Source organism: Podarcis bocagei (genome assembly GCF_964188305.1).
Source record: "Podarcis bocagei genome assembly, chromosome: 4".
Lineage (NCBI taxonomy): Eukaryota > Metazoa > Chordata > Lepidosauria > Squamata > Lacertidae > Podarcis > Podarcis bocagei.
In genome coordinates this window covers 44,304,589-44,318,793 of record NC_138128.1, presented here as the reverse complement: position 1 = coordinate 44,318,793, position 14,205 = coordinate 44,304,589, and the positions used below count along the sequence as shown (strand labels likewise).

At 46.1% G+C, this 14,205-nt stretch overlaps 2 protein-coding genes across 2 annotated transcripts; one reads left to right on the top strand and one right to left on the bottom strand.

Annotated features, from left to right (window-relative positions):
* Nucleotides 1–611: 611 nt before the first annotated feature.
* On the bottom strand, nucleotides 612–4,634 carry AVPI1 (arginine vasopressin induced 1). The gene is made up of 3 exons (XM_081192372.1): nucleotides 4,409–4,634; nucleotides 2,600–2,960; nucleotides 612–1,068 (listed from the first exon to the last, which is right to left on the bottom strand). The coding sequence occupies exons 1-3, from the start codon at nucleotides 4,521–4,523 to the stop codon at nucleotides 906–908; spliced, it is 639 nt and encodes a 212-aa protein (XP_081048498.1). The 5' UTR covers nucleotides 4,524–4,634; the 3' UTR covers nucleotides 612–905.
* An 811-nt stretch (nucleotides 4,635–5,445) lies between these two features.
* MARVELD1 (MARVEL domain containing 1) lies at nucleotides 5,446–10,074 on the top strand. The gene has a single exon (XM_081192373.1). It carries the CDS (start codon nucleotides 7,140–7,142, stop codon nucleotides 7,662–7,664), a length of 525 nt encoding a protein of 174 aa, XP_081048499.1. The 5' UTR covers nucleotides 5,446–7,139; the 3' UTR covers nucleotides 7,665–10,074.
* Nucleotides 10,075–14,205: the final 4,131 nt, after the last annotated feature.

Here is a 14,205-nt window from a genome sequence, read left to right as displayed (position 1 = left end):
CTGACCTCTTGTATAATAGCAGTATGGGAACTACTCCCCAGTCAACATGATCACACCTACAGAGTGAAAGAGCATTATACTTGCCCTGCCCCATGATTATTCTTTGTATAGGATGGAGTGACCACCCTCACAACTAGGTGGGTGAAGAGAATTTACGAAGACAGCTAGTCTTGCAGAAAGTGAGACTTTCTAAGGCTGTCACTGTAGACAGTGCTTTTGGTGCAAACCCAGACCCTTAATAATCCATTCCTCAACCCCAACACTTGACTCGCCTCAGATTTAGAAGAGGCAATTGACACACTGGCATATTGAGGAAATCCACTTCAAGATGTGACTACCTGATCTTAAAAGGCAGCTAGACAAACTCATGAGGGACAGCCCTGCCTCCAGCTACTTACATGAAGGTGCCACATAGTTTTCATGCAGCTGGGGCAGCCTGCCTCCAAATACAAATTACTGAGTGGGAGCCAACAAGAAAGCTGTTACCTTCATGCAGCCTCCTTGTGGACTTCTCAGAAGTATCTGATTATGCAAAATACAGTGCTGAACTAGAGACATTGGTGCAATTTAAGCAATTACTACTTGCATTCACAAAGCGCTTTCATAGAGGAGACTGTATAATAAGCTTTATTAAATATGACCAGGTACATTCAGTCTGTAGTGTTTGTGCTTTGTCATAGCCGGATGTGGTCAAGTCTGAGAACCAGAACAGGTAGTGCTTGAAAGAGGAGGGTTGGTTTCAAGTTTCTCCACCATTTTTGCCAGTGTGAAGCACAGAGGATATTATACGAAAACATTTTACTATGAGAGAAGTGCATCTTCCATACGAACCCCCCTTGGGTTCAGGCTACCCTTGTTCCGTACAGTGACATTTAACTACAACTGTTGCCATCAGGTTCAGTTGCTCACCGGCGGAGCTGGTGCAGGTAGTCTGCAGTTCCCATTCCACTTTTTTTCTTCCTGTAGTGGGAAGCAGTGTAGTGGCTGGTTTGATCAGCTGCATCTATCTCCTTATTGCTGTTGCTGCAGCCATCAACATCAGCGCATGATGTGGTGCGGTCTTCAATCCTATAGGAGAACAAAGGCACCCATTAAGAAATGGAGTAGTATGTTATCTCTTCTGGAGAAGTAAGCAATATGTACAGGCAATAAGAGAATTGCTATGGTGTCTTTATACAAGTAAAGGAGGAAAGAATTTACAGGTGTGGCTACTCTTGCACTTGAAAGTTCTCTTGCTAGTTTGTGAGAAGCACACTTGCTCTCCTTTTCCTCTAGATCAGCAGTAGCAAAACTGACGTGCCCAATTCTCAGCCCCAGCCATACGAGCAACGATCGGGGGTGATGAAAGCTATAGTCTGGCAACATCTGGTTGGCCACAGGTTCCCAAACTCTGCTGATCTAGCTGTCTTTGTATCCAAGTTTAAAAAATTTAAAATTCTGTTCAAAGGGAGAATAAATTGTGTGAACTGTACAAATAATGCAAATGAATTACATTTACATGTTTACTTGCTCTGCATACATAAATTCTGCTTCTGTTGAGCAGAGGGCAGGAACTAGAGAAAGCTTTGCCCCTCTGGTTTCTAAAACTGTACATTACCCACATACTTCTGCATCTATATTTTCAGCTGTAACAGCTACAACTTACATAAGCTGAAAGCTGAGGTTGGTATGAGGCTAAACTCTGTACCTGTCAGCAGATTCTGTTTACATGCTATGCCTGAGTACAATACAAAGCACATTTGCTCCAGTTTTGAACACACTGCAATATAACCAATGAACACAGTTTTAAGCAAAGGATGCTCTAAGTCGTGGCTTTATTAAGAGACTACTGTTGATGACGTATGGCCATAACTATTTTACATCTGCACAACAGCATTAGGAGCAGGTAACACCAGCTGCTTCGGAAGAGCTCTGAGGCTGAGGCTGAATTCACACTATAAAGTGGAATCATAGTGCTTTAAATGTAAACAGTCATGTCTTCCCCCCAAAAAATTATAGGAACTACACTTTACTAAGGATGCTGAGAGTTGTAAGGAAATCCCTGTGTTTCCCCCAGAGCAGTTTAACAAGCAATCCCTTGTCACAGGGAACTCCTGAAAACTATAGTTCTGTAAAGGGAACAGGGACCTCTAACAACTCTCAGCATCCTTAAACTACAACTCCCAGAATTCTTTGGTGGAAATAATTTTAATAGGTGGAAAGAATTTTAATATTTAATAGGGCTTTATGGTGTGAATGTGACCTGACCTGAAGTACAGCAGCTGGTCAAAAGTATACAAACCAGCAATTTATAGAATACATCTGTAAAGGTGGGTAGGTAGGAAGTTACTGGTTTTAGGTAGAGATATTCTGCTTACTCCAGGAGTTGAGAACCTGAAGTCCTCCAGATGTTGCTGAAGAAAACCCGTTATCTCTTACCATTGGCCATGCTAGCTAAGACAAATGGAAGTTAAGACTCCAATGAGATTTGAAGGGCCATCGCTGGCCTACAACCTGCTGTTGGAGAAACAGCAGGGGAGAGGGGATCTTTGTGGTTTTATTGTTAGATGGTGAGTGCAAGAGCTGTAGAAGCAGGGTGGCATGAACATGGAGACCATACCGTAAGCGGCTGAAGTGTTGAAGCTCTAGGAGTCTGGTGGCACCACTCATTTCTGAAGGAGGTCTCAGGTGTGATCTCAGCCTCAGCTTTCTCTGCCTCCTTCGGAGCTGTTGCAAGGCGTGAGCAATGCACCGGCTCCCTGCACATTCCCAGACCAGCTGGGCCCTCTCCTCGGCTTGGGCATCCCCACTGCTGTGGAAGAGGCGGCGCAACTGCAACAGCCCCACCCCCTGAAAGATGTTGGCAGATGCTCTCTTGCGAGTGCAGGCCTTGGGGGTCTGATGCTGTGGCAAGTCACAGGCAATAGAGGCTGGGGTTCCCATGATGCTAGGGTCCCTCCACTCTGTAGCTGAAGGTGGTTCTGTGAAAGAGAGAGGAAATAGGGTGAAACAGCAGAATGACTAATCCTGCCAGCCACTGCTATTCCCCGGCCACCCTCAACTTCACCTATGCCAGCCTAGCACCTATGCCTGCCTAGACACAACCTTTCCACAGCCATGCCTCAAGGCATCCATCCTTTTTGCCAACCCAACTTATCTGCCGCCACCTCCTACAGAACAAAACTGGTTCCTTCCCCACTGAAGGAATTGGGATTCCTATTCTGCAGCTGACTCCTGGCCCTTGGGGGATGTGTAGGCCATCAGAAAGAGAGCACCTCCATTTTTCTAAGCAAGCCTCTGAGCTCCCCCAACACCATCCAGATGGTGGTTTAATTCTCTGGCAGCAGAGTATTAAGCCAGGCCTCTGCTTGCTCAGTACAGGTGTGTTCAAGTTGGGAGGAGCTACATACCAGAAAACAGCTCCAGGCTAAAAGCCGGTTTGCATGCACGGAAATTCCACAGAAGCTGGGACGAGTGCCAGGGTGGGGCCATATGGGGCAACAGCTCACATTCTTGCACTCAGGCAGAAGGGCTGGCATTTGTCTTCTCCCAGCAGCCTCCCATGCCTTGATGTCTCTTATGGTAGAGAAAGCCTAGGGACAGCAGTTAATTCCCAAAGAGAGCCTGATGACCCACATGCCCAAATATGAGCTACAGGTTAACTCTGGAAAGCTTAGACGATGCAAGCTAACCCGGCAGTGTCCACTCCTCACAGCTGGAGCCTCGCTTGCCAGCTTGCCAGATGATCCCAATGAATAATGGTGTTCAAGCCATGAGATGGTCATGCGGGAGCCGAAGAGACGAGCCAATACGTCAGTTCCCGGGAGCTAAGGGTGCACTTATATATCGCTCCGAAAATGGCATTATACATACGCAGCATGCATATTTGTCCCTCAGCCCGGTTGCTGTGCAGGAACCGATATTGGGACTGGATGGAAAGAGAGAGCTGATGTTGACTTGAACCACGGGGAGACGCAAAATTGAATCTCCGTGCTCAGCAAAGAGATAACTGCGTGACAACGGGCCAGGGTCTCAGCCTATGCTACCTTACCGGGATGTTGGGAGGATAACTCCCAAGTATGCACCCCTCAGCTCGTTTGCATTACAGTATTATTATGCCCAAATAATAATTCACGCGGGGCCCTGGGAGATCTAGGGCAAGTTACACTGTCCATCTAACCTTCCCCACGGAGTCGTTCTGAACTTCTTCGAGCAAAAGCATGATGTCAAGGGAACAAAAAGGAGCCCAGCAAAAAATTATTCTGGTTTGTGCTGCCCGAGATACTGGCAAGGATTGTTCCCTCTCCAGCCGAGCGAGGAACCACGTCCCTTCCCCCACTCGGGGGAATCTGGCATTTTACAGCAACAGATCGAGGCCGGTGCCCAGACCTGAGTGGATTCGGGCTCCTCGGACAGGTAAGTCACAGACCTGGCGGCTGCTGTCGTCCTTGAGGCCACGGGTCTCTCGAAGGCTCCTGGAGACCCGCCAGGGCGGGCGGTTCCCCTGCTCTCGCCTTGCCTCTCCCCAAGCCGATTCCCGTCATTCGCAAGCTCACGCGGCGAAGATTCCTTTGTCCATTGAAGAGCGCAGGCAACCTGCATCTCAGCCAATCGGCTTCATCTGCCTCTTAACTCCAAGGTTCTAAATCCGAACTCCGAAGATACCCAAGGCAGCCAATCGGGTGGGGGGGAGGCGGGGCTCCGCTGTCCCTGCTGGTAACGCGTGGCAGGCGGCTTCTTGACGTCACTGGGAAGGGCGTTAGCCTGCAAGGAGAAAGAGGGGCGTTGCTTTTTCCTGCTGTTGTTGACTGACAGGGACGGCGGGGTGTGTTTGTGTGTTTTGTCCACAGGCATAGAGGCGTCTGCCTTTCCTTAGTCTGAACCTAATTCCAGCAAAGAGTTAATTGGCCCTCTGAGAAACCCGATCTTGCCATGTCACCGGCGTGGAGGCTTAATTCATCCTCTCCTCTCCCTAGCCCCACTTTATTTTCTGCTTGTTTTCCTTCAGTGGCTCGCGCCGAATTCTCTCTTTGCAAATAAAGGGTCAGGACGGAGTATCTGGTTCTGGCAGGGCAGGGAGTGGAGGTCCGCAGGGGAGCGAAGCACGATCGGCCTCCCTGACAACAACCTGAAAAATAGGACTTGCTGCTGGAAAGGATCGCTAGCCTGACCCCGTAACGTCTGGCTTCTCAGACCACTTCGGCAACCTGCTCGCCTTTGCCTGTCAGGGCAATTACGGGCCTGCCTGGCAAGGCAGCAGGCGAGAAAGGGTTTGGAGCGTGCCCATGGGCGTAGCCAGGATTTTTGTGTGTGGGGGGGGTAGAACCTAAGTTAGCTAGGTATTTTTATTGATTGGGGGGGGGGAGCTGCTCCTCCCTGCCCCCCCCCCCGCTACGCCCGGGAACGTGCCTATTCCGCTCTACTGAGCCACGCAAAGTAGTCTCAGCCAGACACGTGCTAAGGGTCGACGTAGAGGGAAGGCTCGAGCTCCCCAGCCAGCTCCTGCCGCGTGCCAGGAAGCCAGAACCCTCAGGCATGAATTTTTGCCGCCGTGTTCCCTGGGAAGTATGTAGAAAGATGCCATGAGATTTGACTTGCCCTTTGATCCCCAAGAAGACGCACACGGAGATGTAATTTTGCAAACTTGCCATAGAGAAAAAAGGGATCCGGGTTAAATGAATGCCCTGTTTTCATTTAGACCTCTGCACCCCTTTCCAGGGACAGTCGCATCCACTCAGGATACAATGTCACATGGGAAAATTGCACAAGTGTGTATCTTGCTGTAGTTCCAAGCCGAAGAATGCGTCAGCACAAGGAAGAGCTTCCAAATGTGCGATAGTGGAAAAAGACATATTTAAATGAATTTCTGAAAAACAAATAACTGAGTGGAATGTAAACTTTTTCCTAGAGAATACCATGTGAGAAGTGGTGCTGTGAAACTTAAAATCCTGCATGTCACACAGAAATCATTGCCTGCAGCATCTTATGAAAGTCAAGAGACCCACTAAGATCAAAATTAGAGTGATTTCAATAACGGATCCTTTATATGTGAGTTGACAACCTTCCTTTTGGAACATTCAACCCTGCTAGAGGACAAGCTGGTTTGAACCTGTTTAGGAGAGGTCTTGGCTTATTGATTCATTCATGTATGACATATCTTGGTCACCTATTCATCCTGTCCTCTGGGCAGCTCACAGCAGTTTTAAAATAAAGCCAGGTCTCTAAAGACAGAGAGTGAAGTTTGCAGACACAGGCACCAGATAAGGAAACAGCTTATCCATTTAAAGCCTCCTCAGTTTTTTATTTTTATATTCACAAGTTAAATAAGAAGTGTGGAAAGAAACACAACTGGTTTTTTTTCCTAGTCTCATCTGCCTCTTTAGAACATAGAAAGAAAATTGACCTGAGTTCTGACATCCAAGATAAGAGCAGGCTGGAGTTTGTTTGCACCATCTAGTGGTGCTGGCCAGGATCTGGGCTACCAGGAGAGTCAATACAATGCAGAGTTTTGAGGCTGTGTATGTGCCATACACTTCAAGCACTTTACCCCCTTCTGAATCCTGGCAACTGGCTGAGAATGGGAAGTAAGGATCCTGAGAATTGTAGTTCTGTGAGGGATAAACTATAGTTCCCAATCACCTTATGGGGGGATGGGGACGGAAATGTGCTTTAAATGTATGGTGTGCTTTAAATGCATGATGCCTACGCAGCCAATGTGCCCAAACCCATCTCCTGCAAGGGAGAGGCAAAACTCTGTGCCTGCAGGGCCCACATGTTGAGGCAACCTTTCTGCTTAGGAAGAACTGTTGGCTGAAACAGTACATAGTGTGTAGCTGAGGAAACTGTGATGCTAAAGCAGCCAGCTTTAATGGGTGTTTTGAGAGCTCTCGGCTTGGGACTGCAGGGGCGTGAAGGAGAGAGGAGTGAGGAGTTAGCAGAAGGATGGAGAAAGAACCACCCAGAGAAGAGGAGGGGCAAGGGGGGAACAGGGAGGGACAGAGGCGGGAAGCTGAGAGGCCCCTGCACAGGAAAGTCCATTGAGCTGCAGATGTTTGGCAGCTGCAGACAGAGGAAGTGCCTGAGAGGGGGGTGAAGTTCGCTGGGCTCCAGAAGTCAGAACTGGACGGGACAGAAGCGCCTGGAGGCCGCAGTCTTGCAGCATGGCTCTTCCACCACCTCCGTCCTCCCCTCCACCGCCTTGCCCGCAGTCGAGAGAGACTCTGAGTCTGAACAGGCCCTTCTTGAGAAGTCTGCTGGGAGTGCTGCGCATTGCCCAGCTGCTGACGGGGGCTGTCTGCTGGGTGACTTTAGCAGCGCACAAGTATGAAGGAGCCACCTACTTTGCGGTCTTTGCAGCGGTCCTGTTGTGGTTGCTCACCTTGGCGCTCTTTGGGCTCAGCCTGCTGGGCCGCTGGTCTCTGGTGCCGGTGCTGGGGACCCGCTGGCTTATGACGAACCTAATGCACGATCTGTTGCTTGGGGTTATTCTCTCTGCAGCTGCTGCAGGCATCCTGAGCCAGAAGGCACAGAGTTTCAGCTACTGCAACCTGCCAGGCTACATGTGGCCCTGCAGTTACAAAGCCTACCTGACTGCTGCCGTCTTTGCAGGTATCACTGCCTTCTTTTACCTAATTTCAGGACTCTACTGCCTGGTACGACATTTCCAGGGGCACAAGGATATCTGAGAGATGCAAGAAGGTAGGCTGATGGGCAGGGATGGACAGACCCTTCTTCAACCAGATGGACAAGCCTTGTACACATACAGTCCCCACAGACTGCTCCTTGTTCCAGATTCATCGTTGCCTTCCTGATGGAGAGAAGAAAACTTCAATAGACTTTATTGGGAGAGGGGGAATAACCCCCTATGTCCATGGTACTGATGGATGCTCTATACCCTTCATCAACGGATGGACGCATGCTTTCATGACCCAGAAGCTAGAAATGGTATATCCTTCAGATTAAACGTGGGAGCCAGATTGTGGGTCTTCCCCGTTTATTTTCTTCCTTCACTTGGCAGGTGGGTCTCTGGGGGTCCAGAAAGGTTTGGCCTGGTCTATGATTCCAGAATATGTGGTTGACATAAGGTGCCCTGGAAGCCCTTGATCATTCAGTGTTATTCATAATCCTTATAGGAGCAGATTTAATTTAGTTTGTAGTGTTTGTCCATATGTTTTTATGCCATATACATAAGATCTCATCCTCTCACATTTAATTAATGTTTAGTAATACTGAATATCCACCCTTTAGGGTGCTCTGTTGGTATATTATTAATATTATCCCATTTCAGAAGTTATATAAGCATAAGCTTAGAAACCACCCCCAAAAGCTTCCATTGCATTCTTTTCTTCCTCCATAGCATTCTGTTTTTAATCAGATATTTATAAATGATGGTTCTTAGTAACTTTTTATTTTAGATATGACCCTGATGTGGACATTGTGACATTTATAGCATAGCATAACTCCAGTAACCAGTTTTTACTTTTTAAAAATGGATGTGTTGAGGCTCATGTCTTTTGGATATTTGCACTCCCTAACCTGTATTTCCTAAATGTGGGGCATTGGCTTTGCTGATTAAAGCAAGAGGCACATTCTCTTTGCTTTTGCTCAGATGAAGTTTCTTTGTTCTTACTATTAGATATGTAAGCTAAATACTGACACCAACAATGGGATCCAGAGCTGAGCTCATGAGTCCATTTCTGAGGCCTGGCAATCCCTAGCTCAAATTACACACACTGTGCCCATAAATGTCACTCTTGTAACTTCCTGAATTAATTAATGCTTCAGTTCCTTGAAATCTTCTTGAGCCATTGCCTCATATTTGAGCAAGCCACCCCACACACCAATTGGTCATAAATAATAGGAAACATTGGAGAGTTCTGCAACAGGTTATGTAGTGATGGAACAAAAGAGGCCAGAAAGCAGGGCCCTCTCACAGAAATTGGAGTGAGGTGCTGGTCATCATCTGAGGCCAGGATTGAAATCCAGGTGGATCATAGATGTGAATCTACCCAGTGTGGCTCTATATGAGGTTGGGGCCAAACCTTGATATTTGGTATCTTTAGGAGGCAAGTACTTGGATATTACCATAGTTCTGTGATCTGCAAAGACTTCCTAAAGATACCCAAATTCAGGTTCCTGCTGAAGAAGACTAATAGTGTGTGTGTGTGTGAGAGAGCTACCAGATTCCAGACTGTTCTTAGCCCCTTTTATGGCAGGGTCTGTATCCTCCTGTTTCCATCATATTCCAGAGAAGGAGGCATATTTTATTCTGCATGAAACATCAAGATAAATCCTACCCTGGATGGGAGAAAGAATTGAAAGAGAACCCCAGGGTAAAAATTTGCAGACAGGCACTGCAGCTGAATGGTCGACCATGGAGGAAATGTAATTACTGCAAAAGCTGGCTCTGGGCCGGAAAAGGGGAGGAAAATATTCCTATGGCAACTGTGAAGAGAAACAGTTACATCACATGGAAGACTTCTAACAGGGTCAGGGTGCAGAGTGCCCGAATTCCCCGTGCTTAGCAGGGAAACAGGATCCAGTGCTGTCGGGTACTACTCCCTCATGTCTCATGACTTTACATGAAATATAAGAATGTGACAGCACTAACCATACAAATCTTGGAACTAGGATCAACCCCCCGTTGCTACCATGTAAACTGAAGGTTTCATCATGCTCACAGATTGTCACACATTGGATTTCACCACCACTGGATTTCTGTCTCTGAAATATAGAAGTGCCTTGGATAAGAGACCCCTTCACCCCTTTGACTTCTACTGTTTGCCTAATTGTGCTAAACTCCCAGAGCAGCTACCACAGCTATCTTCTGCTAAGATGCTACATCTAATGTGCCTATATATCCCTACCTTTTTTCAAATGGTAGGAATAGGATCATTCTTGTTGGAGCCTCTTTTCCCTGTGATAAATGGACCCTATTCCAGTAACACCAAATGAAAAAGCCCACTTCAACCATGCTTAAGAAATCATATCTCAGAGTGGACCGCAGGAGTTTCCCAAAAACCCTTGGCCTCCAACCTCTGGACATTCCTGACTTTCTTCCTTCTATTCTACATGTAATAAAAACCTTGCTCCCCAGCTGTTTTCATCTTCATTAATGTACTCTGCCAAGGGTATTTACTGAACATTTATTTACTTGCACAGAGATTACAAAGAGGTTATACATTTCCAAATTTGTTTGTAGGAAGGTCACGACAATGAGCGTCCTATCTGTTTTGGTTGCATGGAAATTATGTGTGGTATTCAATGAAGTTTTATGCGGAGTAGACCCATTGGAATTAATGGACCTACTTTTCCATGTTCATTATTTTTATTGGGTCTACTCTGAGTAAAACTTAAATAACACCCTATATGTCTTCTCATCAGTCATCATCTCACACTTTTTAATGCATTTTCCTGTTGCTTTCCCAGCCATAGAAGTTTTGTTTTTTAGAGTGAATTTGTTGTGCCAGGTCCCTTTAATTGCACAAACCTAAATTTATGGTGTGTATTTTTCTCCAAAATAGTGACACCAATGCTTTATCTAGCTCAGCATTCAATCTGACAAAAGTGGCTAATGAATACCATAGGGACATTCATAAACAAAGCATAACTGTGATATCCATCACCTATTTTATGGCTCCCTGCAGCATCAGAATAGAAAAGATCCCCTGTATCTTCCCCCTTTTCCTATTCTCTCTCTCTGGATTTGAAGGTTGTAGGTTTTTCTCCTGGGCCAGACCCTTTTTACTTCTCACTGCTGATCCTTGCTCACTCAACCTTACACCTATCACATGCCCTGCCCTTTGACTGTGTGTTCCAGGCACCACAAGATACCAATTTCATTGTCACCAACCCAGCTATGTGTGTGTGTGTTTTAAGAAAGCCGTCAGAGCAAACCTGGAGATGTGCTGCAGTGTATTTCACAACTCTCTTGCTACTAATTTACTCAGAGATATTGATTTTCTTATCTCTGTTACTCCATTTGAAGCAAGCAAAGGGTAATTATTCCATTGATGCTGTGCTATCGTCATCTATCAAGATGACGTCAGGGACCTTTTGAATATGAAACGGTCACATAATATGTAAGTTATAGGTACAGTACCAGGGCCCTGGCTGCTAGCCAGTCATGAACATGGAAGGTTATTCTATGTATCTAAAGCAGGGATGTGTGGACAGATGTTGTTGGACTTGTGTCCCATCAGTGCCAGCCAAAGTATGGCTTGATGGTCAGGGTTGATAGCTTGGTAGTTCAGCAACAGCCACAGATTCTCCAGCCTTGATCTAAAGGGTTGATAAAGTATGTGGTTTCCTACAAATTCAGGGCATTCATTACTCTTGAAATGATTTATTTTAAGTAGGCGGAAGTTTGGAATCCCTATCTCACTCCCTATCTCCCACTCAATCTGAGCCCTATCTCTCAACTCAAATCAAGCCTTATCTCTCATCTCAAATCAAGCCCTGTCTAACTCTCTCCCTCAGAAACTGCTCCTTTTATTCTCCCTCCAAAGTGCTGCTCCTCTCCCCTCTGTGGCTAGCTGACTCTGTGGCTAGCTGTCAATCAGCAAGAGGCTCCAGCACTCTGGTGGAATTTCCGGGGGACTGCATCACCAGACTCTGGTCTGGCTCTGCTGTCCGTCACAGAGAGGAACAGCTTACTGGAGCCACATTGAGGCATTATTTGGTTCCATACTCCAGTTGCTATATTGGGATATGAGACTGGACAAGCAGATAATGGAACAGCAGCCCTGGTTTGGATTATCTGTCCACTTCACAGTCAGCCATCATGTCTGGCAAAAGGTGCTCTCTATATAGGGAGTTCTCTGAATCACACCAGCCTATGCTGCTGCAGCGGCAGAAGTCCATGATGTAAGACCCCTCATCATCTCAAAACAAGCACAAGCTGGTTATGAGCCAATATGAGGTTTAAATCCTAGCCCTTCCAGGAATCCACAAACCCATAATGACTCTGCTGATTACCTGCCAGCCAGTTTAAAGAAGAATGGGGAATTTTTGAATTTGAGAATAGAGAAGCAGGGCAGCCTGCGAGTCAAAACAGACAGAGAATGAGTAGTCCTAAATACAGGGCACTGTATCTCCCTCAGCTGTTTGATACTCAAGAGGTCATTGCATCCCTTTTGGGGGTAGATAGAGGGAAACACTGAGAGGTGAAGGGGTATAAGGCAGGAAAGGTGTTGGCTGTTTATTGGATCAATTTTTGGAGCGGTGTCTACAATTGTTTTTGGAAGAAGAAGAAGAGTTTGGATTTGATATCCCGCCTTTCACTCCCCTTCAGGAGTCTCAAAGCGGCTAACATTCTCCTTTCCCTTCCTCCCCCACAACAAACACTCTGTGGGGTGAGTGGGGCTGAGAGACTTCAAAGAAGTGTGACTAACCCAAGGTTATCCAGCAGCTGCATGTGGAGGAGCGGAGACGCGAACCCGGTTCCCCAGATTATGAGACTACCGCTCTTAACCACTACACTACACTAGTGTAGTGAGCCTTAGAGATGCTTTAGAGAGCCTTAGAGATCAGGTTTCTGGAGTCAAAGTCATTCTCTGAATAAAATTCTGTGAACACTGGAACAAGAGGTTGCAGTCAGGGTAACAGCCTTATTAAAGAAATCACTCAATTGTCAGCCACCAAGGTTGTATCCACAATCCTCTATACTCCCAGTAGCAAAGCAGAAAACAAAACAGTAACACAAAGAGTAACACAAAACAGAAACCAAAGGTAGCACAGCAACAGCAATTCATCAATCACAGCATTGTGCACCAATGCCTCACATTACTCACACATGGAAGGCACCAATCAACACATGACAATGGTAGAACAATTTCATGGCATTGCCCTAATCATTGTACACTCCCACTACTTATACAACACCTTAGTCGTCCACTAGGTCGCTGCTACGTCATCAGGTACTGTGGCACAATTAAGAGGAGTGTAGAGTCAAATACATACAGCCACAAGCTTTAGACTCCCCCCCCCCCCCGAGAGCAGTTTGCATCCTACTCACAGTACTGTCTTTTGCTAGGCAAACAGACAGGCCCAGACATGGAAAGGCTGACATTCCGATCCCAACAGTCAGCCAGTTCCCTGGTCAATTCAGTAGGAAGCATGCATTGAGAACCCACAGGCGCCCCAGGAAAAGGGATTTCAGTCTCACAGACAGCAAATTGCTCCCACCTAGAGAATCATCAGAACACTCTGGATAGCATAGTTGGAGGAGGAGAAGCATGGTGCTTTGTTTGGGAACCATAGCGCGACTCCCAAACAACATGGGTTTCTCATGTGTAAGTTCAAATCCAGGACGAAGTATCTCAACTTTTAAGTGCCAACTTTTAAATGCCTGCTGATTTTTTTTATTCTCCCAGGCCTATGCAGGCAATTAATAATACACCTTTCAACAAAGGTTAACTTTTGTCTCTTGTTAACTTGTTAAAATGGTTTTTATTGTTTAGTTTTACGTTTTATTGCATCTTCTAAGATAGTGCATGCCACCCCTGGTATTATATGTAACATTAGTACAAATAACCACAATGAGTTTATTTCTTTCATTTAAAAAATTGCTACCCAATTGATCAGGGGCACATTTTAACTGATTACTGCATTTTTATAAGTTAAGCTAACTAATCTAACAAACCTGGCAGCATTAGTGTGATGCTCTTCTGATGGTAAACACACCCACTGGTACTGAAAACTGGCTATGTTACAAGGTAAGCTGGCAATCCAATCCCTGATTCTGGCACCCATTATACACCAAGCTTGTTCTTCCAAGAGCTGCCACCTACCTACCTACCTACCTACCTACCTACCTACCTATGGGAAGTGCCAACTGTCTAAATCCCAGATCCAACTCCTTTTCCAAGCACTTCAAAACTTGTGACTGTGCTGATCAGTTCCTGTTGCTAGACAGCAAGAACATTTTCCACACAAAGCAACAAGTTTGCTTCAGATCAATAACATTCCTTAGCCACACAGCACTTTAGTTCAACTGTGACAAAACATATACTGCAAATGTAAAGTGCTTAGAACCAGTTCCCTCAAAGAACAGGAGTTCCTAGGTTCTACACAAAAAAGTGAAACGAGCTTTAAATTTGTGGTGCAGGCATATTTTGCTTCTCTTCCAGTTGCAGAAGGAAGCTTGAGAAGCCCCACCCCAAACCACTAGAAATCCTTCTGAGATTTCACCAGACTTGTTTTCAAGCCTACTTTGTGAATTTCAAG

What these genes read in the sequence shown, in the direction of transcription:
- AVPI1 (XM_081192372.1), bottom strand. Translation starts at nt 4,523, where the DNA reads ATGACGGGAATCGGCTTGGGGAGAGGCAAGGCGAGAGCAGGGGAACCG. An exon ending in AGGACGACAGCAGCCGCCAG is followed by an intron (nt 2,961 to 4,408) that starts GTCTGTGACTTA and finishes TCTCTTTCACAG; the next exon opens with AACCACCTTCAGCTACAGAG. An exon ending in CAACACTTCAGCCGCTTACG is followed by an intron (nt 1,069 to 2,599) that starts GTATGGTCTCCA and finishes GTTCTCCTATAG; the next exon opens with GATTGAAGACCGCACCACAT.
- MARVELD1 (XM_081192373.1), top strand. Translation starts at nt 7,140, where the DNA reads ATGGCTCTTCCACCACCTCCGTCCTCCCCTCCACCGCCTTGCCCGCAG.